The sequence below is a fragment of the Parastagonospora nodorum genome, assembly GCF_000146915.1.
Source record: "Parastagonospora nodorum SN15 chromosome Unknown scaffold_11, whole genome shotgun sequence".
Lineage (NCBI taxonomy): Eukaryota > Fungi > Ascomycota > Dothideomycetes > Pleosporales > Phaeosphaeriaceae > Parastagonospora > Parastagonospora nodorum.
Genome location: NW_001884559.1, coordinates 1,176,686 through 1,198,020, shown reverse-complemented (window position 1 = coordinate 1,198,020; position 21,335 = coordinate 1,176,686). Strand labels below are relative to the sequence as shown.

The 21,335-nt window shown below is 52.6% G+C and overlaps 8 protein-coding genes across 8 annotated transcripts; 5 read left to right on the top strand and 3 right to left on the bottom strand.

Annotated features, from left to right (window-relative positions):
* Nucleotides 1-2,295: 2,295 nt before the first annotated feature.
* On the bottom strand, nucleotides 2,296-2,978 carry SNOG_07837 (hypothetical protein). Its single transcript, XM_001798112.1, has 4 exons — nucleotides 2,937-2,978; nucleotides 2,807-2,886; nucleotides 2,623-2,747; nucleotides 2,296-2,520 (listed from the first exon to the last, which is right to left on the bottom strand). The coding sequence occupies exons 1-4, from the start codon at nucleotides 2,944-2,946 to the stop codon at nucleotides 2,457-2,459; spliced, it is 279 nt and encodes a 92-aa protein (XP_001798164.1). The 5' UTR covers nucleotides 2,947-2,978; the 3' UTR covers nucleotides 2,296-2,456.
* A 478-nt stretch (nucleotides 2,979-3,456) lies between these two features.
* On the bottom strand, nucleotides 3,457-4,315 carry SNOG_07836 (hypothetical protein; the record flags this gene model as incomplete). Its single annotated transcript, XM_001798111.1, has 4 exons — nucleotides 3,457-3,720; nucleotides 3,882-3,900; nucleotides 4,076-4,090; nucleotides 4,269-4,315. The coding sequence occupies 4 exons, from the start codon at nucleotides 4,313-4,315 to the stop codon at nucleotides 3,457-3,459; spliced, it is 345 nt and encodes a 114-aa protein (XP_001798163.1).
* A 1,222-nt stretch (nucleotides 4,316-5,537) lies between these two features.
* Nucleotides 5,538-6,575, top strand: SNOG_07835 (hypothetical protein; the record flags this gene model as incomplete). The annotated part of the gene is made up of 2 exons (XM_001798110.1): nucleotides 5,538-5,724; nucleotides 5,773-6,575. 2 exons carry the CDS (start codon nucleotides 5,538-5,540, stop codon nucleotides 6,573-6,575), a joined length of 990 nt encoding a protein of 329 aa, XP_001798162.1.
* Nucleotides 6,576-7,054: 479 nt separating this feature from the next.
* On the top strand, nucleotides 7,055-8,573 carry SNOG_07834 (hypothetical protein; the record flags this gene model as incomplete). The annotated part of the gene is made up of 4 exons (XM_001798109.1): nucleotides 7,055-7,302; nucleotides 7,391-7,471; nucleotides 7,528-8,240; nucleotides 8,272-8,573. 4 exons carry the CDS (start codon nucleotides 7,055-7,057, stop codon nucleotides 8,571-8,573), a joined length of 1,344 nt encoding a protein of 447 aa, XP_001798161.1.
* Nucleotides 8,574-9,926: 1,353 nt separating this feature from the next.
* Nucleotides 9,927-11,141, top strand: SNOG_07833 (hypothetical protein; the record flags this gene model as incomplete). Its single annotated transcript, XM_001798108.1, has 3 exons — nucleotides 9,927-10,115; nucleotides 10,171-10,741; nucleotides 10,795-11,141. 3 exons carry the CDS (start codon nucleotides 9,927-9,929, stop codon nucleotides 11,139-11,141), a joined length of 1,107 nt encoding a protein of 368 aa, XP_001798160.1.
* Nucleotides 11,142-13,434: 2,293 nt separating this feature from the next.
* SNOG_07832 (hypothetical protein) lies at nucleotides 13,435-13,841 on the top strand (the record flags this gene model as incomplete). Its single annotated transcript, XM_001798107.1, has 2 exons — nucleotides 13,435-13,587; nucleotides 13,638-13,841. 2 exons carry the CDS (start codon nucleotides 13,435-13,437, stop codon nucleotides 13,839-13,841), a joined length of 357 nt encoding a protein of 118 aa, XP_001798159.1.
* Nucleotides 13,842-14,710: 869 nt separating this feature from the next.
* Nucleotides 14,711-15,569, bottom strand: SNOG_07831 (hypothetical protein; the record flags this gene model as incomplete). Its single annotated transcript, XM_001798106.1, has 3 exons — nucleotides 14,711-15,177; nucleotides 15,228-15,359; nucleotides 15,425-15,569. The coding sequence occupies 3 exons, from the start codon at nucleotides 15,567-15,569 to the stop codon at nucleotides 15,002-15,004; spliced, it is 453 nt and encodes a 150-aa protein (XP_001798158.1). The 3' UTR covers nucleotides 14,711-15,001.
* A 270-nt stretch (nucleotides 15,570-15,839) lies between these two features.
* SNOG_07830 (hypothetical protein) lies at nucleotides 15,840-20,747 on the top strand (the record flags this gene model as incomplete). The annotated part of the gene is made up of 4 exons (XM_001798105.1): nucleotides 15,840-18,238; nucleotides 18,542-19,072; nucleotides 19,225-19,329; nucleotides 19,400-20,747. The coding sequence occupies 4 exons, from the start codon at nucleotides 15,840-15,842 to the stop codon at nucleotides 20,745-20,747; spliced, it is 4,383 nt and encodes a 1,460-aa protein (XP_001798157.1).
* Nucleotides 20,748-21,335: the final 588 nt, after the last annotated feature.

Below are 21,335 nucleotides of genomic sequence, written 5' to 3'. Positions count from 1 at the left end.
ACAATCTGTAGAAGATCGCACGTCAGCAGGTAGCGAAGATAGAACAGCACGCAACTTCCCCCTCATACATGAAGTGCGTAATATTTTGGAGAAGAGACAGCGCGAGCCAGACGTTAAGGCGATTGACTGAGCTTTTGATAGCGCTATCTGCACTGATGTAATGAATCGAGAAATCTGAAAATTGTTGGGCTGTACTTGTATAGCAAAACTCGACGAATACCTGGACATTCTCGTAGGACTGGTGGGTTTTGGGTTGAAGAGGATATCTTCAGTGTGAGTCAGACATGTCAAGATGTCTTTCCACTTTCGGTCTTAGTTGTGCCCTATCATAGAGTGACAAGATAGAGGTGGGAATGTGGGAGAAGAGGTAGCTTGATAGGTACTGGTGACCCAGAAAGTCATGCAGTCAAGAGTTTGGCAAGTGTAACCGCAGGAGACGTCTTCCTCATGGGCGTGTGAAATATATCTTTTAGAGAGAATGACGGCGCAGACCAGACATGTGGGACTTTATCGAGGCTGTTAATCATGGATTCCTTTTTTGTCAGTATTGATGGCAAAGCACAACAAGAGTCGAAAGAATCAGAGGCTTTGTACCTGTTCACAAACGCCCATAATTTATTTTTGTGCACTTCGCAGAGCTCTAACACATAAGCTACACATTGAGGCTTTTTAGAGTAATCTCGCGAATGACCGGAAATGATTCCCTGGACACACCGAGGCTCAGTGGTGGATTTCTTGAGAGTCATGGAATTCATGTATGATCATTTCGAGCAATTTTGTTCTTGTTGTAAATAAGACAGAAATGCGACGGCTCTCTCGCTACCCAGAGTGGGTCATATCGATGATCTCTTAACGTATTTAATCTTTGGGCATAGGATGACAGCAAAATGATAGAAACGAGATGAATAGCAGAACACGCAACCAGGTTCCATATCAAGACTAAGTAGGGGTTTTGGAAGTCATCAACACCCTTGGCAGTCTTTTGCGTATTGGAGAGGAAGGTCATGAGGGCTTTCTCTGCACGTTTTGGACGTGAGAAGACGAGGCGAGACTCATCGATAGTATCTAGGGTCGTTTTATGGTACAACTTTGGAGAAACTGATTTTGAGAGATAAACAGAAGCAGGGTGGAGTAAGACATGTATAGCTGTCCTCGATCACTAGAAGAAATTGCAAGGATGGAACAACATATAGTGTACCTACACGGCACTCCAAGCATGTAGCGTTCGTTGTTCTTCGCAATGTTTTGTTGTGCAGATCATTCTTTAGGATTTCCGTTGCTCCAAGAAGAGAACATAGTCTCCAGGTGCAGAGATTTTGTTTACGGCTGTTGTCGAAGCAGACGAGATGCGCTTCATGAGTTGATGACACTTCGTTTTTGACGGCTGATGGCGGGAGAAAGACGTGCTGGTATCGACTATGTTGTTCTCGACCTGCGACATACCTACATGCAAATGGATAATCATGATGTTTTAAGTCGGAAAGATTTCTAGATGCCACAGAGAACGGTTTAGTAGTGATATATGCCAGACAAAAGTCATGGTCGCTCACTGTCTTCCTGTGGACAGACGAGCCTCCGAACATAAATCATGTAGCCTCCGGATTGAAACTTTGGGACACACGGAGAATAAAACATGGCTATGTCTTTCACTTGTTTTTGTTTCTGGAAACCCGACGAAAGAAGAGACATAGCGCTCGAACCCAGCCTTTTGGTTTTGAGGAAGGGAGCAAGGAATATGGAAGAAAGAGAAGAGCTACTCAATCGAGGTAGAAATACCAGGCCATAGTCCAAAAAAGGCTAGCTGGTAAGTGAGCGACTCTTGCCAGACAGCATGAGCGGCATCGCTGACCCAACGAGAGTAAGGCGGGAGTAGGGCTTTGCTGCAACACGACTTCGCTGTTCTGCTTATATGCTGGCTCTCGGCGCAAGCAATGAGCAAGCAGTCTGGTAGGTAAGTGAAAGCATGGTCCTCCAGGGAAATTTTCATGTCAGACACCATTGTCTCCCAATGACAGCTTTGTGCCTGATGATGCGCCCGGCTTGCCACAACATCAGCGCCGTCTCGTGATGCTACCGTGTCAAGGGCCGAAATGTCACGTATACTGCATTATTTGCTCCTTGCTACTGCAATGTCTGCTGTCGCAAATGCCGTGAGGCGTGTTCCATGTATCATTTTGTAGTCGGGGTCGAGGCGCACAAACGGGCGGGCAAAGATTGGTAGGGTCCTACAATGCACATGAGCAGCAAGGGTCATGTCAAGATCAAGTCACGCTCGGGCTCGCGACGGTTGTCATTGTTCATGATCGTGCCATTGTTTTTATGAGAATCCTGATAAACCCATGATCGTTACAGGACCGGCATCCAGATGCTTCTATGAGCCATCTCAGTCGGATAATGGCTGCCGATGCAGAGAAAGACGCTCGAATAACTCCACCGAACCGTTGCCCAATGTTCCCTTAAACCTCAGCAATCTCGCGCAGACGACGGATGGTTGACCTTGTGGCGGCGGCAGCGGGGGTTCTGCGAGGCACGTGTTAGCACTGTCGAAATGTGTTCTTCCCATCGCCACATCTCGGGACTAGAATTGAGGCTCGCAATGCAACGAGGCATGGGTGCGCTTACGAGACGGTGTAGGCTCCTCCGGCGGTGGTCTTCCTGCAGGATCGGCAGTTCCAGATACCGACAGCAGTGCGCTTGACGGCGTTCTTTCCGCAGAACTGGCACACGTAGCGGGCGTGTTGTGTGATCTGAATGTTGTTGTGAGCGCTCATTCTTTGCGCGGCAAGACTTGTTTGGGTGTGCGCACCTCCATCTTCTTGACCTGCTTACGGAGCGAGGCACCGTAACGGGTACCGTACTTTCCGGTGATGCCGACCTTCTTTGTGCCTACATCGCAATCAATAACTGTTCTATTCGGAAGAGGGGGGAAGGCGTACGCTTGGTCATTTTGGCGGTGTTGTGGGTTGTTGGAGGTGGATGGGTATTGCGAGGTTGACGTTTTTGCTGAGGTAGCGGCACTCCAAATTGCTGGTGTTGCCAAGAACTCGCTTATTGATCGGGGCAGCAACGCCGGACCGGAACAACGATCGACCGCCGCGCTAGTCTTCGGGCATCCCATTGGACAAGCCCATCAACAAGCTGCAATCTATGTCAGGTCGGATGTTACACACAGCCACATCTACTCCTTGAGTCGTCATTGTGGTTCACGGCCTGTCAAATGCGATTGCATTAACGTCTGCCATGCAAAAGACATGGAATCAGCACACCCATTACCTCAATCGGTGAACTACCCGACGAGCTACTTGTCCAGATTTTCGAATTTATTTCCAACGCTTTTACGACACGTACAACGAGCGATGTAAAAGTTTATCAGTCATCTCTAGGACTGATCGTCGCTTGTACTCAATCATCGCGCCTTTGTTGTACGAAAGATTCTATGCTTGCTGCATCAAGCACCTAAAACTCTTCGGCTGAACGGTCTTGGCTAGCAGTCATTGTGCGAAGCTCGTAAAGCATTACGAGGAAAGTGGACCCAACCTCCAAGCCCAAAACCAAAATGCTCATGCCGGGGGGAATTACATTGGATGGTCTGCTGACTGGCGCGAAGAGCTTTCCTTGGATCAAGAATTGTACGAGGCCTTGGAGAAGCGTGGGGCCCTTAGTCCGGATTGAAACACACGTACCACCTTGTCTCACATAATTGCACACGCTTTGCCAGGTCTACAACACCTAGCTTAGGCCACTTGTGGTAGTGTATTTACCAGCAATCTCGTTGATGCAAATCTCCCTGGGCAAGTGTCCCTTCAGCAGCTGTGTACATTGAGTATTGTGTTTGAGCGGGAGAGGCAGTTTCTGACGCGTGAGTTATCGGTGCTACTCACACTGCCATCACTTCGGACACTTGTCATTGTACATGCGTACCTATGGGAGGGAGAGAATAGGCGTGCCGAGGCCACAGAGCGCGCGTGGCATTGCCAGAAACGAACATCCACGATCCAGGAGCTCACTCTAAGTGTTGTGAAATTCCTACTGCTTGGATATCGAAATTCATCAAAAAATGTGGAATCTTACGTACCTTCGATCTGGAATACTTTCATTGGCACACAAGCACGGTGGATTATTTGCAGATATAAAACGCCTTGCAACTGCATCAAGACACTCTATCCGAGTTGCGGATGATCCAACTCAACGGGTGCAAAGCTGTGTCTGCGCTTCAAGCGGACCCTCCTCAACCCACCTCTTTTCAGCAGTTTCCTTCGCTCACTCACCTTGAGGTGCCTCTCTTCGCCTTTTGTACGAGGACACAGCATTTCATTATTGACAAGCTCCTACCGCCCAGTCTTGAAGCACTGACAGCCGATTTGCGATCAGCAAGGGAAAGTTCCAGCGACAGGTTCTGTCTGACTTTAGCTGAGTTCACTAAACATGGTCTGCCTGCCTTGAAGACCATCGCAATCAAGTGTCGCATCGATGAGTATCGAGAGAAGGGATCTTTGCCACGACACTTTTGCCACATTCGTAGGTTGCTATCGAGGTATGGAGTCGAGCTTAGCTACTCTCTTGGATTCGTATCATGCGAATTCCTTTCAAGTAATGTGCCTGATCTCCGCTTAATCGCCTTTACTAACTCTAGCTCCAGCAAAAGTGCATTCGACACTTATGACCATGCGACTATCGAGCAAGGATGGCTCCAAGTTGGCAGATCACAGCTCGTGGGTAGTAGGCTGTCAACTACTCTGCAAAAGTCGTTCGGCAGACGCACATCGCTCGGCGAGGAATTGGGGTTATATGCAGCCCTGGACAGGACCCGAGGAGTTTGAGCTGTCAAAATAAACTGTCAACCTAAACTGTCAACCGCACGTGGTGTCGCCAAGACAGAGCTGGGAACACACTGATTGATACTGAAACTGAACGTATACGTAAACAGACCGCCGGATGTTCTGTTCCCTTTAAGCCAAGAGTACATGTTGTCTCTGAGTAACACCGAATATGTCGCCGGAAGTTGATCCTTCACAGCCTCTATTGTGGCGCGATCACTGCATGGGACGATAGCAGTCCAAGGCGACTTTAGCATTCAATTTCCAGATGCAATTCGACCAAAGCTGTGGAGATCTGTAGAACTGTGGCGCAGTACATCAGGTTCGACGCGCCCGGATGTTGCGCATCCGAAACGTTGCTGAAACTGAAACAGCTGACAAGGTCGTCGCGAACAAGTTCGTAAGCGAATCTCGCGCGCTAATTGTTTGGAGAGCAGTGAACAGCAGATTATCAGCTATTCTCGGGTAATGTTTACTGGGATAGTCGTGCCATTGCTATTTTTTGGCCATGGCAGCAGTTTGAGGCGGAGTTTTGCTTCAGCGACTGTGCCCACACACGACGAGGCATACAAGTACATAAGGCCTGGGGCTACAGCTTCGTTATAGCCTCATTCAGACTTTAAACTTTATCCTCAGTTCCGTTTGCTACCCCAGATTCCAGAACCCAATCATCGAATATATTGTTTAATACAAGACCTCCATCTCTCGATTAATCTCATAATGGCTCTTCACTATCTGCGACAAGCAGCCTTCATTACCATACTAGCACAATTGGGTGCCGCACAACGGCCCAGTATCATTCCCGAAGATCTTGCTGGCGGGCTCTCGGGCGGAACAGATGTTCAGGTGTCATACACGGGAGAAGCGGTCAATGGCTTCTCAGATGGCACATCCTTTAGCAAAGAAGGTCAGTGTAAAGCTGTCATTGCTAGTAACATTAATTGACAAGTAGCAGCCGTAGCACAAGAACCTACCTTTGCCTTGGGCGACAGTGCAGGCATAGCACCTGGTGTCTTGTACACCATCATCATGGTCGACACAACATGCTCAGACAAGCGTGTCCTCCACTACGCACGAGCAAACTTCAAGAACAACTTCGACATCACAAACATCAACACCACCTCCCCACCACAATTAGAATACAAAGCCCCCGGCGCCTTTGGCGAAACCGGCGACAACCGCCAATACAGCTTCCTCATGTACGTCAACCCACGGCGGCAGCAAATCGACAACTTGCAACTCCCCGCCGAGGGTGAGGCATTCGATGTCGAAAAGTTCCAGACCGACAACAACTTCCAAGAGGCGACTGGTGGAGTAGGCATGGTTGTCAAGCTGGGCGGCCAGGCGGATTGTGCCGGAGGTCAGCCAAACGAACTCCCCAGCAACTTGCCATCCGCAAGACCTCCTCGCTCGTCGGCCGCGAATGCGGGACCAACATCGTCAGCAGCGGGAGGCTCAGGTGCAGTTACATCGGCGAGCCAGCGTCCTACGCCCGTACCGTCAGCATCGCCGAACAACAGCAGCGGTAGTGCGCCGCGTCCTTCGGACCCAGCAGCGGCACCCAGCCAGGGTCAGGATGGCGCTCCTGCGTCTACAGTCGTCCTGAGCAGTGCCGGACCCAACGGAGCGGTTCAGCCTTCACGCACACCTAGTGCCAATCCTGCAGAGCAGACGGCGAACGCTGCGCTTTCCCTTTCGGCTGGATCGTGCGGGTTCATGGCACCAATGGTTGCGATGGTTGGGTTGGTTTTGTGGTAGATTTTGGATATAGCATAGGCATGATGGAATGGACATCAAACAAATATAGATATAGCATCTAGATAATGAATGAATACAAGAAATACACCAACCTACCCACCACCACACCAGCAGAAGGCTAAAACTATACCCTCAAAGCGGCAAAACCACGGGACTAAATGTCATTCGTTTTCCAGCCGCGCACTCCTTGACTCGTCCAGCAGCACGACTCATGTTCGCGACTAGGATACCACGGGCTCGGCCATTTCCCTGCCGCAACGGCGTCAATAAACCCCTTCCTAGCGCGGGACAGCAAATGCATGGACCCTATTTTGCAGAAGCGCGCATGCGGGGCCCTTCATGTGCGAGAGAGAAATAGAGGGACGCTGAATGGTGCGAGTTGGATGTAGGTATAGACCAGTATAGCGCACATGCAAACGTGAGCAGGGGAAACGTTGTTTTCTCTTCTTGTCTCTCTGCCATTTGACTTTTTTGACAGCATGGCGACGCCTCAGGCAGTGCCGGTGGCTTCGGTGCTCAGCACGCGCAACGTCCTCGCTCTCGTGGGCGTCTGGGTCGTGTACAAGGTGCTCCAGGCGCTGTACAACATCTCGCCTTTCCACCCGCTGAGCAAGATCCCCGGCCCCAAACTCGCAGCGGCAACGTACATCCCGGAGTTTTGGCACGATGTGGTGCGCTTTGGGTGTTATTCCAAGGAGATTCGGAAGATGCATGAGGAATACGGTGAGTATCCATTGCGATCTGGACAAGAGCGTTTTCTGAATGTTTTATTTAGGTCCAATTGTTCGCATTAATCCGCACGAAGTACATTGTAGCGATGTTGCCTTTGCGGAGGAGATTTATGCGGTTGGAGGGAGGAAGCGCGACAAGCCTGTTCATCAGATCAATGGGTCTGCGTACGTCCCCTCCCCCATCACAAATTAACGAGCAAAACTAACATTCAGAAATATAGTCTCGGTCAAGCAGGCTTCGGCACCCCAGCCCACGATCTGCACCGCATCCGCCGCGTGCCCCTCGCGAAGTTCTTTTCCCGCTCCATGATCGCCCAGCTCGAGCCCGAAGTCAAAGAGCTCGTGCAGAAACTGTGTTCCAAGCTGCTTGCGCAGTCTGGAGATAGTAAGCCCTTCGACATCACAATGGCGTACAGCTGCTTCACGTCGGATGCGATTTCCGCATATAGTTTTGGAGAGAGGTTTGGGCTGCTGGATCAAGAAGGGTGGTATCCCAACTTCAGGGAAGCGACGACTGCGATCTTAAAGCCCGTCTTCATCTTTAGGTTCTTCCCCTGGACCAAGGCGAGTGCGGGCTTGGGCAAGTATCTAGTTGATTATATGCCGACGGATATCAGTTTATTGGTCAGGACACTGCAGATTGACATGCCCGCGCGAGTGCGTCAAGCCAAGGCAGATTTGGATGCAGGCATTACATACGACCGCCCAACGATTTTCGGATCGTTGCTTCGATCGGATCTGGATCTTCTGGACAAGGAGCCGCAGAGATTGGCGGACGAAGCTGCAGCGGTTGTTGGAGCGGGAACGGAGACGACAAGCTGGGCGCTCAGCGTCATGACCTATCATCTTCTGACTAAACCGGAAATCCTCGCAAAATTGACCAAGGAATTGCAGACGGTTGTCCAGGATCCACAGCGCCTTCCCAGACTGGACGGTTCTCGAGACGCTGCCATATCTTGGTGCAGTCATTCAGGAGGGTCTACGTCTATCGTATGGTGTTTCGAGTCGTACTGCACGCATTCCGACAGAGGAGAACCTGCTATACCGTGGAGAATGGAACAAGAAGTCAATCGAGTATGTGATTCCGCAGGGTTATGCCATTGGCATGTCGACTGTCGTAACACACCACAATGAGCGGACATTCCCAGACTCGTATGCCTTCGCTCCCGAAAGATGGTTGGACGAGAACAACAACCGTAGGAAAGAGGTAGAGCGTGGTATGCTTGCCTTCTCCAAAGGCAGCCGGAGCTGTTTGGGTATGAAGTAAGTATCAACCACCCCGTGGCGTCAAACTCCCGTTGCTAACAAATCGTCTTCACAGCCTTGCACTGTGTGAACTGCATCTCTGCCTCACAGCGCTCGTTCTCCGCGTGCTACCACACATGCATCTCCACGACACGACAGCTGAGGACGTCGCGTACGACCATGACATGTTCATTCCCGTGACCAAGTACAACCGAGGCGTCCGTGTGATAATCGAGTGAAGCAGGAGAGGTCCGATACTGTACATGATCAAATTAGCCAATAATCCTACAATACATACTCATTCCCAGTGCGCCAAAGGCGACGTCATAAAACTCTCCTAGCCCGACATATAGCCAACGTCTTCCCGCCCACTTCCGGCCTCGCCGTCCCAGAACACGAGCACAGGGAAAAAACCCGCACGTGGCGAGTCAGCACACGATCCATCGGTAGCGTCCGAGAAAGGGGCCGGCGAACAGGACCACCGATCTGGGAAGGAAGCGGTGTCAAGAATTGTGGGAAATTGTGGACTGCCTGACGATTCTTGGAAGGATTCTGGGTCGCTTGGAAAGAATTCCAGATTTGCTGCCGAACCTGCCGGTGTGGAGATTCGATGGGGGCGTTTGGCTTGGCTATGGTCATGGTAGTTTTGTTCGCTTAGCATCCTATGCTCCGAGCGAGAGAAAATCCGAGTAATGCAAACGAGCAGGTATGATGGTGGCAAGACTAAAGATTCTGCTGATCAAGGTTTGGCGCACTCGCCCCGAGACGGTTACGGAGTGTAAGATGGCAACAGGGAGCAGGGAGGACAGTGAACGTTGAGTCTCGGCCAACGGTCGGTAGTGCCCGAAAGTTGCTTTCGAGCGTGTGGATTGCTGACCAACATCACCAAGCGCCGGAAGCCAGTGCCGGTCTTAACTGGGGTTCCTGCGGGAACGCTAATCCAATTTTAGTCTGCATCAGGGCCTGATTGCTTGTGGACTTCCTCAACGGTGCAAGGCCAGAATCAGGTGAGCCATTCGCAAAACAGCACGCAACCTAGCAGGGACATCCTCAGGAGATAGTGGGGTAAGTGGGCAAGGGACATGGCTGTTGCTTTGCCATTGAGCATGTCGTCGCCGTTCGTTTCACAATGTACTGGGGCCAGATTTTCGTAAAGGATGGTGGCCTTGAATAATGGTTGTCGCCGCCGTCAGTTCCCCAACACTCTCGGATCTCAACACACGACTCGGTGCTTCTGGCCTGGAGTTTTCCTATCGACACCGAACCACGGATCCTTGTTGTCGACTGCCCCTTCCAAATTATAAGAAAAGAGGAGACTCCGTTTGTGGAGTGCCAACCACTCTTGACGAACGCTGCATTGGGAAAGAGAAACAACATGTCGATGCCAGTGTCCACCGCGGATCCGACCTCCAGAACCATTACTCCCAATGGTCTACCCCTCGCCATTCTCGTCATTTCAACAGTCTTTCTTGGCCTCTCAATCATCACCGTCTCGCTGAGGACCTATATCCGCATTGTCAAAGGGTCGTTTGGAGTCGATGATGGATTCATGGTTGCAGGATGTGTAAGCAACGTCTAGCATGTGTTGACCATCGAGGCGAAAACTGACTCTGAAATAGGTTGCATACACTGTTGCTACTGCTCTTGCAGTCTACGACGTCTACATTGGCCTAGGGCGTGTGAACGCTGAGCTCAACGAGTGGCAGCAAATGCACGCGATGAAGTTTTACATCATCTGGATCCTGACCTATGTCCTAGCCCTTGCAACCGTAAAGTCGTCAATCTGCATAACGATTCTGCGCATCGCGTCCAACAAGGTCAACCTACGCATCAGTGTATATGTCCTTTTGGCTGTCACATGGGCCTCCTTCTTCATCACCTTTATCGGAACACTGCTGTACTGCCAGCCTGTGAACGCCATCTGGGATATATCGTTGATTCTGGGTGGCAAGGGAAAATGTGCACCAGTAAAGACTTTTATAATCATCGGTCACACCGCTACCGTGAGCACAATCCTGACCGACATGGCTTTGGTCGTCGTGCCGGCGATTATCCTTTGGAATACGCAGATGAAGAGACAGGCCAAGCTTCAAGCTTTTGGATTGCTCTCCTTTGCTTCTGTTGCCTCGATCATAACCATGGTGCGGATTCCGTACGTGAACAAGTTTGGTGGGATGAAGGACCTGCCATGTAAGTGTTTGCCATTTTCAGGAAGCCTGAGTATCGATGCTAACATGAAATAGTCTGGGTCGCGCACACTATGCTTTGTTCGAACATCGAGACTGGCATTGGGTGTATATGCTCTTCGCTTCCCTCGCTTCGGCATTTCCTCAAACGCGACGGTAGCAGCAGCGACTCCAAAGGCCACAGCCAAAAGACAAGAAGTGGACTTCAGACTATAAGCCAGCAGCGGGTTCGCAATATTGGGAGGGCAAAGGAAGACAACTGGGAGGAGTTGCAGGACGGTAGTTCGGATCGTAGTGTGGCGCTGCTAAACTCAAAAGGCATCCACAAGGCGCAGACGTTCGAAGTCGACATCGAGATGGAGGGCTTTGAGAAGAGGAAAAATGGCGCAGCCTCGCGGCTTTAGTAGCACTTGTGTTTGTGCTCCCATCCAATCTAATGCCATGTCACACGTCTCCCAATCACCTGATGCTGCTTCTTTCTCATACCGAGCAATTGTCTCTGGCTCAAGCTCATGTTCCTCGGGCGACTGCTCAGGTGACTGCTGAGGCCGTCTGGTAGCCAACACTTTCCAGGTAGGCGGTTGGTGACAGCACTCGTGGGCAAAGCCCAATTCGGTCTAGTACAAGCTTGAAAAGGGTTGTAGAAGCTTCGAAGTCGATGCAGTGGACTCGGGTGATGTAGGCGGAAGATATGTTTTGGGTGGCCCTGATGAATTACTGAGAGATCCGAGTGAGGGGCCCTAGGAGACGCAGTCCTAAGACGCGGGGGCGCTCGATAGCGTGAAGGAGATTATCAGTATGGCTGATGTCTTGTGCTCTCTGTGTCGTTCTGGGACACTCGCAAGGTTGCTACGGATCATCTGAGGATTTCCAGGTCGTGGTATTGGGTAAAATTTTTCAATTGCGGGCAACCGTTCACCTAGACTCGTTGTTGCTGGGCCATATCACCCCTCGAGCTCAGTCTGCCACAACATTCACCATACCCAACTATCGACCCCCTCGCCTCAGAACAGTTGGGCATTCCACTCTTGCAGCACGACTGGTGTTCAGTACCTCTTACTGAGGCTTGCGAATCAACGCCACCCACTAGCCGTCTCATCCAAAACCCGCCGCGCGCCAAAGACAGCCCCATTGCCCGCCACGCGGCGTCAACGGCCCGGCAATGACAACATGAGCGGGGTACACAAGACTAACAATAGAAGATATCCTAGCTGCCATGGAGCGCTCCAAGTCGGTAGGATGTGAGGGCATCCTGCGCGACAAGCGGATATCGCAATAGTAACAACACCAAGCACCACCTGGGCGCCGCCACCCGGACCCCATGACTGACATTTCAACGACAGGAAAGAAGCTTCTTTGGTCTTTGGGTTGTAGCCTCCGCACCGCGCCATGGCAGCGGACATCTCAGAACTCCAGCGCTGGCGCAAGGAGAGAGAAACGTGACCCTCAATGACCCCGTCTCTCCGCCAACTGTCGCCTACCACGAGCAACTAGGAAAGTACGACTCTTTCTTGCGGCTACGGTCGCCATCTAGCAATCTCCGAACGTGTGGATGACGACAGCGGATGGCTACCATTAAATCTTTCTCTACGGACATACATGCCCCGGCGACTGGAGCAACTGAGCTCACACTGAGCAAAGGCCGACAACTGAGTCTAGACTCTTTGGGTGCACTAGCGGTGCTGGAGCCGTACTTAACATGACTTCGAGCCAGCCAGCAAGATGCCATCTACCATAGGCACAGACAGTGCGGCGGACGAATCAATTGAGCACTTTCTCAGCACACAAAGACACGTTCCTTAGCCCAGACTACTCGAGGAACACCATCGGACTTGCGAGACGACCATGACAACGCACATCGACCGGCGCGCAGCATACCACAACCTGCAGTTCTCATAAAAACCGCGTCCCGGAGGCTAGCTAGTCGCAAGACATGGCACTCCGGAATCGTGCGCCTCGGAGGACATCGGAGACATGACCATACACTGTCGTAGCCATGCCGCAGGTGTGGATAAAATACTGGTCATCTGATAGACCTTTAGAGAGGCGTTGTGCATTTTATCATCGCCATGTCGAGAATTAGACGGTGTCCAGGGTCCATTGGAGATGGCGACTACTTGCACCAAAACATTCCGGCTCTTTCTCATGGTCCTTCCAGACTGGAAACATCAACGGAAGACTTGAGTCCTTATCGCCATCGTATAACATGGGCTCATCCCACCCACATCGACACACAACTACCATCCGGTGTTCAAAGGCTATACAAGTCAAGTCGATGCGGCTTGTGATAGCCTACGGCAGATGAGATTTTTAAGAAAGCACCGAAAACATCCAGCTATGATAGGCCACGGATGTTCGATAGACCTTCGTATAGTCTTCATGCTCCGCGAGAGCGGGTCATGTGGCTGGCTTGATGGCATGTTGCACGTCGAGAGCCTGCTTTTCAGTATGCCAGCGCTTCTTACAAGGCATACGTACCAGCCACGACTTTTGCTGTGCTACGGGCATACAGTGCCTGAAGTCAAGTGATTGGCGCTGTGAAGTCCGCTGCCTCCACGACTTGCCAAAGGCATCTTGTCGAGCCTATGTGTGGCAACTCCGGAGTCGCACACGTGCAGTCGTCGAGGCGGGGATTCGATATGAAAACGCGAATAGAAGCGTATGCATGCGTATGGCTGTCGAATCTGCCACGAAACTATGCGTAGCCTTGGAGCTGTAGGCAATTCATGCGGCCACTCGCCGCCGCCGGTGCTCATGGCAGAGACACAGCTTCGCCTCGCATTGGCCTCAGACATTAGCAGAGCCACAGGCGTGTACTTGGATACCAAAGGCGCCTCCAGTCCATCAATGGTAGGTACGGACCACCGAGTATGAGTCTCGGGTCTGCCAGACGTGCGTAGTGGGAGTCCGAGCATGACCGCTTTTCAAGCTTGTGGATGGCGCTCGTCAGAAAGCGCGTATCTCACGAGCTCGAAGCTTCGCCGTCGAAGCTAGGAGTGTGTGGTTACATGGATGACCCGGATGGTGATGGCACGACACGCAGCCGTGGCCGCCTTTCGCGGTGTTGCATTGTCGAGAGTGGTGATGCTGCGCCTCTGCTGTAATCCGGAGCTGTATTGTCGCCGAGCAAGCTGTGAATACGCATATGGTATGTTCGCCGCAGTGTGTAAGCTGGCGATGCTGCAGCGCTTCGGCAGTGAGATCTCCCCCAAGTGCGGCTGTTTCGAGCGGTCAGTCGGTGTGCACGCTGCTGAACCTCTGCTGTTACGCAAGGTCCTCGTATGCTACGGGCAGGGCGTCGTTGTGTCCGTGTGAGTGTCGGGCAAGCGGCTGCTGCAGATGATTGTCTGCTGGTTAGCTCCGCGGGGTCGGCCTATGCCAGGGAAGGAGCAATGATGCGCCCATTTCCGGACCTCCTTTTGCGCCGTATGATCTTCGATATGCAGAGCTTCATAGCCGGCTGCCATAGTATTCGCATATTGTCGCCTTGTCACCGCTCTTGCCATGGGGGGCATGGCAATGGCGATATGCGGCGTCCTGGAGCTCGATTAGCGACCACTTTGCTATGATCAGCTGCAGCCAAGCCAGGAGACAAGCTCACAGTGTCACAAATATGCTGCTGCACTGTTAGCATGGCATTCCCCATCTTTGCACGGGAGACTTATGCTGGGTTGGTGTTGTTCCGATTGTGAGGCTACAGGAAAAGCGGCACACCACGGAGGGGTCGAGTGAAGCTCCCTGCAGATCCATCACGTATGATGCGGCCCTCTCGTTGGTCAATAGCCGTGCTTGTAAGTTCAACAAGGCATGTGCTTGAACAGCAATGGCATATCGGAGCAACTCTTGCAGCAACCCAGACACGAGGCCTGGCCGGTCAACGCGCCATCTTATCCAGAGGGATTTGGTCATTAGTCTCACAAGGCCAGAGAGGTAGTCAGCAAGGGCATCAACAAGGTCACCGGGAGCTGGTTTTGATATCGTTATTTCGTCTTCATTCGTCAAGCAGGCCAGAACTGTTCTGTGGGGAATCATGAAATCATATCGTGTCCCAGATCTACCTGGGAGTATGTCTCCACGCTATCCAGCTCGTCCGCTCCACGCCCGGCCTCCAGAGCAGCAAAAGTCCAAGTCCATAAGGGCAAATAGGGGTCCTGCTAAAGTCCATCCGCCGAAGCTATGCCCAACGATGATGTCCAGAGACGCCGCAGAAGAAAAGAGTCAACCCCAGCTAGTCCTGTGCAACCGTACGGTCATGGCCGTAGTCTCAAGCCTTGGCATACTGCTGAGTCCACTCCTGGGCAGTCGCGATGGCCTGTGCCTGATTTTCTTTCCAAGCCTGCGCGACATCGTTGGCGAGTGGGTCATCGGGGTTTGGGACGCCGAGGAGAGCCTGAATAGAGAGGAGAACGGTGCGGATCTGGAGCGCAGGCGACCAGTTGCCTAAAGCTGTTAGCCACGACACGTGCATGTCACGCCGAGGCCAGACTCACTCTTGAGGACATCGAGACAGATGCGGCCCAGTCTGTCGATGTTGGGGTGGTATATCTTGGTCAAGAAGCGGACCTTTGGCGGGGTCATTGGGTAGTCGTCGGGCAAGAACAGCTCGAGCTTGAAGACGCCGCCTGGATCATGTCAGCGTTGCTGCGAGCGCCCGTGTCGCATGCGCACATGCGCAGCACAAACATACCTTCATAGGGGGACTGCGACGGGCCGTCGATGGTCACATCAAAGTACCGCAGGTTGTCGTCATGAGGGGTCGCGGAGATGCCCTGCACAGGCTCCTTGACGAGCCGCTCGCTCTCCTTGATGATGCGCTTAGGCAGACCCGACATGTTCGCGCGATGCTACAAGCGAATAGTGGGAGAGGTCGTGGAGAACGCCGGGGTGTCTCTGGTAGATGCTGTGCCTGGAGATGCGCGCCTCTTTGCGGGGATCTTGAGGAATCTGGTTGTTGGCTTCGCGGGACAAGACGTAGTAGGCAAGGCGCGGGTGACGGATATAAGCCCACCACTTCAAGGGCATGTCCAAGGTTCGGCTAAGTGGTAGTTGCGTTCGGTGCCAAGATGGTGGGTTTGACAGGGCAGGTGCGACCGAATGGTAGCATGGCGCGGTCTGGCCTTAGCTCCCTCCTCGCGACGCGACAACACCATCATCACCCCAACGCCGACGAGATGGCCGCTGCGGCCGCGTCGCTGTCGGCCTTCGACTCGGACACCTTTTGCAACACGGTGAGCATTGCCGTCGATGATGAAATCGGCTCTGCCTCCATCTCGCCTTCGGGCAGAGACGTCGTGCTCGCAAGCCAGAGCGGCCTGCGCATCATAGACCTCGACAACCCCTACTCGCTGCCGCTCTACATCCCAAACCACTTTTCGTGGAAGGTAGCTGATGTGCAATGGTCTCCGTTCGCTGCGAGGGCAGAATGGATCGCCTCGACGCGCAACCAGCAGGCCTTGGTGTACAATCTGTCCATGCCCTTCAACAACAAAAAGGCACCCATTGAGTTCACGCTGCGAGCACATGACCGTGCCATCACCGACATCAACTTCTCCGCCCACCATCCTGACCTCCTCGCAACTTGTGGCATGGACAGTTACGTGTTTGTGCACGACCTGCGAAGCCAGCAAGTTCCCCTGAAGCTCGCCGACTGGGAAGCAGGCGCACATCAGGTCAAGTGGAATCGCCAAGATGAGAGGATAATTGCGAGTTCTCATGACAAGTATCTTCATATATGGGATGTGCGCCACGGAACCAAGCCCATGTCTACCATTGCAGCGCATTCCACCAAGATCTATGGCATTGATTGGAATCGCAATGACCCTAGGAAGATCTTGACCTGCTCACTCGACCAGACCATCAAGCTATGGAATAATGTTGGCGTGAACACTAACATCACTACCCCCCGTCGCACCATAGTCACTGATTATCCAGTCTGGAGAGCTCGACACACCCCGTTTCCCCACGGCATTCTGGCCATGCCCCAACGCGGCAGCTCAAGTCTTTTCCTCTACAAGCACATCAACGATAGCGCCAAGGAGACATTCAACGAGGATCCGGTACACCAGTTTCGGGGTCACGAGCCAGAGTCGCAGGTGAGAGAGTTTTTGTGGCGCTCCCGAGGCTCCACCAACCACGGAGTCGACAATCGCGACTTTCAGCTTGTATCGTGGGGCACAGACAACCATCTCCGTCTCCATCACATCACTCCAGAACTACTCGAATCGACAGTCGGCTATCGCAAAGGCGAGGCTTTGATTGAGAAGCCGAGCACGACTAGAGGCGGCGCTACATACGTCAGTTACCGCGACGGACCAATACAGACCACCACCGCAATGGCGCAAAACGACTTCGGTCCTCCTCGTGCACCGCAAAAGGGAAACTTGGCAACGCTCTTGCAAAACACCACCATCAGTGAACAGAGTTACATGTTCAACGGCAAAACCAGGAATGGCAAGCCAGGCCACGGCGGCAACATGTTACCTCGAGAGACAATGACTGCAACACCCATCCGCCGCACCGATCCGCGTGTCGTCGCTCACATCAAATGGATCGAGGGTGTTCAAGTCGGCGCCGGGCCTGACATTGAGGATGTTCGCCAGCGTTCCAGCCCTGACAACTCTCTACCCCGCAAGCCATATGATTTCCATGTCGAAATTTCTGACGTTGGCAAAAGGTACAAGAACCTCAACTTCGAGGACATCAACAAACAGAACCGCAGCATCACGGTCTCGTTCAACGGTCCGTGGGGCGAGGCAGACAACTTCGTTGATGACAACAAGCTTGTCTTCTTGCGCTTCACCATTAGGTTCCCCGACGACTACCCCAGAATCATTGAGAAAAATGACAGGGGCGAAGACGTCGCAAAGCCAGGCAAACCCCTGCAAATCGAGTTTGAGAAGACGACTGCATCCATTACCTTGGATGAGCAGTTCGACCTGACAGAGGACATGGAGCGCATTGCGCAGACTTGCGCCGCCCAGAAACGCGAAGCACTCGGAGCCATTCTGTCCTATGCCCTGGGAGAACGCGAGCTGAGGGACAGCCTACACCTAGAGGACGATGTACCTTTGCCGGAATATGATTCCCTTCCCGGAGAGGAGACTTCAAGCGACGAGGACGACATACCACACGAGGGCGAGTTCACTACTGACGTTATGCAATCCTCTCACACAAATGCTAATATTCCACTCCCCAATCAGTGTACTGCACGTTTCTCAAGTTTTGGTTCCCTCGTAGTTGCCAGGCTGCCCACGACCTCTACTGCACCTGCCTTGGGTGCCCTGTTCCGGATTGGTAGGACCCTTCGACATGGCCCAAGCAAGGACGACATATTCGACTCCTTCGGCCGTTTCAATGCACGTCCGGCACACGACTCTAACGCAGGCTCCTCCCCAGCATCTTCTGCAGGCTCTTGGGAATTATCGAGCTCTCCTTCGTCCAACTCGGATTCCGATCACGAGGTCAACGCGCACATTGGCAACTTCCAGCCCCCTTTGGCGTGGCAAAAAGCAGCATCACGTTTCCAGTCTCGTCATTCTTTACCTTCGTCGTCTGGCGCAGCGAAACAAGTGCAAAAACCCAGGTCAATCGTGTCCATAGTATCTTTGGCGATTGATGATTTGGTTCCGAGTAAAAGGAGCCTTGCGGAAGAGTACCGGATCTTTGGTTCAGGGCCTGAAATTTGCGAGCATAATTCTGGAGTTGCGAGGCGACACGGCTATTGCGATCTGGCGGATATCTGGATGCTTTGCAAACTGATTTTGAGTAATAAAGTACCACTGGAAATTCTACCCCAACAATACAGGCGGGAGCAAGTCCTTGTTCTTGCCCGGAGAGCTCTCGTGAGGATCAAGCGCAAGGATAGTGGCCTGGACCTTCAATTCGATGAGGCAGACACCGTGACCAATCCCAAATTGACCGGAAGGATCAAATGGGGGAACCATGCTGTCGTGACCTGGCTGATACCGGCTTTATTCGCACATTTTGAACGCCTTGCTGACACTCAGATGCTTGCCATGCTGTCCTGCATATTTGCAGAACCAGCAGCGCGCGAGGGAGCAACCTCGGCCATGGCCAAAATGAGACATTCTCATTTGCCCATGTCCATGGAGGCGCCTGCTTTTTCACTGGATTACTTCGCCTCTTCTGATGCTGCTTGGAGTCTTTTCAAGCCAACGATTTCTGTCCCATCAATGCCTGCTCACTCGCGGCACGCAACACCAGTAACTGACCTGGGATGGTCAAAATCTCCCAAGAACGTTGGTGTCTATGGCAGCCATGGCAGCTCCAACGGTCCATGGGGAAGCGATACCATTCCTAGTGAGCCCGTCACGCCGTATTCGACTGGACATACCCCTCCTCTAATCTCCAGGGCATCTACCATTAGAAGTGCTCATACAACGACTCATACACCCTACTCAACCTCCCCAGAACAGACACATGGCACTCTGAAAAAGAGTTCTACAGCCAACTTTGCCAGTGCCGTAGCCGCTCTTTCACGACCATTCGCAAGCGCAATGTCTTCTTCGCCACCAGTCAAATCACGAACCGAGGACCTTTCGACATCTGCGCCGACGAGCGGAGTCACCTGGGGCACGACGACCTTTTACGGTAGCGATAATTTTGATCGCCGAAGCCTAGCTCCTTCCCGTGGCAATCACAGCAAGAGAACGAGCTTTGGCCAATCAGACTTGATCAATATGGACGACATGTATGATTCAGATTCCGAATACGAGGGGGTCGACGAGGAGGGTAGATTTGGAAATGAAGGCGCATCTGAATACACTCGTCCAATAAGGCCAGGCGAAGGCGGCAACGACAACAATTCGGGAGGTATTAGGGTCAAGCTCAAGAATCAAGACCAATTCGACGACGAAGCATGCGTCAGTAGACCTCTGCTAGACATGAGCAAAGATTGGCTGCATCGCGCCTGGAGAGAGCAGTATGCGGAATTATTGGGTTGCTGGGGTCTCGTCAGTGCGCGAGCAGAGGTGCTGAAGTTCAACGGCCTTGTCTCGTATTTTCCGCCGGAAGCACCCAGGAACGTCGCAAAGACCGAAACATCGTACCTTTCAATCAAAAGGGCAAGCAATGTAGAGGCCAACACCCCGGCATCTGCTCGCCTCTCGAGAGCCTCAACAGCGCTAGCCCCTCCGTCTATAAATGGGGCGCAAGCCAAACGGACCCCTGCTGCGTCTCTGAGGAACTTTTCATTCAACCCAGAAGCAACAGAGTTTCAGCCAGGAACGGTGTCCTTCACCGCAGCTGAAACCCTTGCACCGCCCCCAGATGTCTTCATAACCAGCGAGCAGTATTTGCAGCTTTCCATCCCAACTCCGACTCCTAGCAAAGAGCTAGACGAGAGTCTCGGAGGTCTCGGTGCTTCTCCGGGACAAGACAGGCTGCTGCATCCACGCGGCAGTCGGCAAGCTAGACCGGACCTCTCTCGACGAACATCGAATGTTTCGGGATCGTCTTGGGGTGTCGGCCGTTCACCCTCAGCCGTAGCCACCACATCTGCCGCAAAGCCAACCGAGCCCGAGCCCATCTACAGCTGCAGCATCTGCTGGATCCGTGTCTGTGGCCGCGTCTACCTTTGCCCCGCCTGTCTGCACGTAGCACACTTTGACTGCATGGATGACGAGCTTGGCATGGACGATGGCGAATGCGTGGTCGGATGTGGTTGCGGATGTGGCTTTGAAGACGACGACGAACGCACAAGAATGGAGGCATACATTGATGGGGTCCGTGCAGCCAACGCTGCCGGTGTCGCTTGGGACGAGAGTGGCGGATGGCTCCAGCTGGCATCCACCGATGACGCACATGGAGATTCCCTCCACGAGTCTACGGACAAGTCTGGAGCTGTCCATGATGATAAAAGAGAGCGGGAGAGGGAAAGAGTCACTGGCCGCACAAGCAAGACGACTAGTCCAACGCCGACGACGAGCACGATGAGAAAGCGCAAAAAGGAAAAGAAGAAGCCGAGGGCTTCTGGATTGAGTTATTACTGACTGTACATTGTACGAGAAGGCGATTCTGCTGTACGATACTATTTTGTTGTACATTACGGATATTTATGTATTGCACGGCTTGGTGCAGGCCCGACATATCTGGGCATTTTGCTTTCTTGACATCCTTTACGACATTATAGCACCTACCGCCTTTACGCATCTGTACACTATTTCAACCAACAGCCGCGGCAGCTAGCCTGTTGTACATTATTAGCGTTTTGAGCAGCATCTAGACTAATTCACGGCGTCGAGACAGACTAGGCTCTCGATTCGAGTGTGTCTTAAGCATCTGTCATGCCGCCCCGCTGTGGCTGGGCGATCCAGTTAGACAAAGGTTCACAAGCCGCAGTCTGGCCTAGGAACGTCCGACAAGAGGACGCGATGAGACACTGATTGCCCAGATTCGAGTCGAGATGCCCAATATGCCCATGGATGCAGCCAGACAGTGTCTATCAGCGACGCAGCCTTGCGCGGTGGAGATTGCGAATGAATTGCTCAATTCGTCGTAACGAGAGACAATGACAAGCACACGCGGCAGGATCTCGATGCGCGTGTAATAATGCTTACACTGATCGTTGATGCTTGACG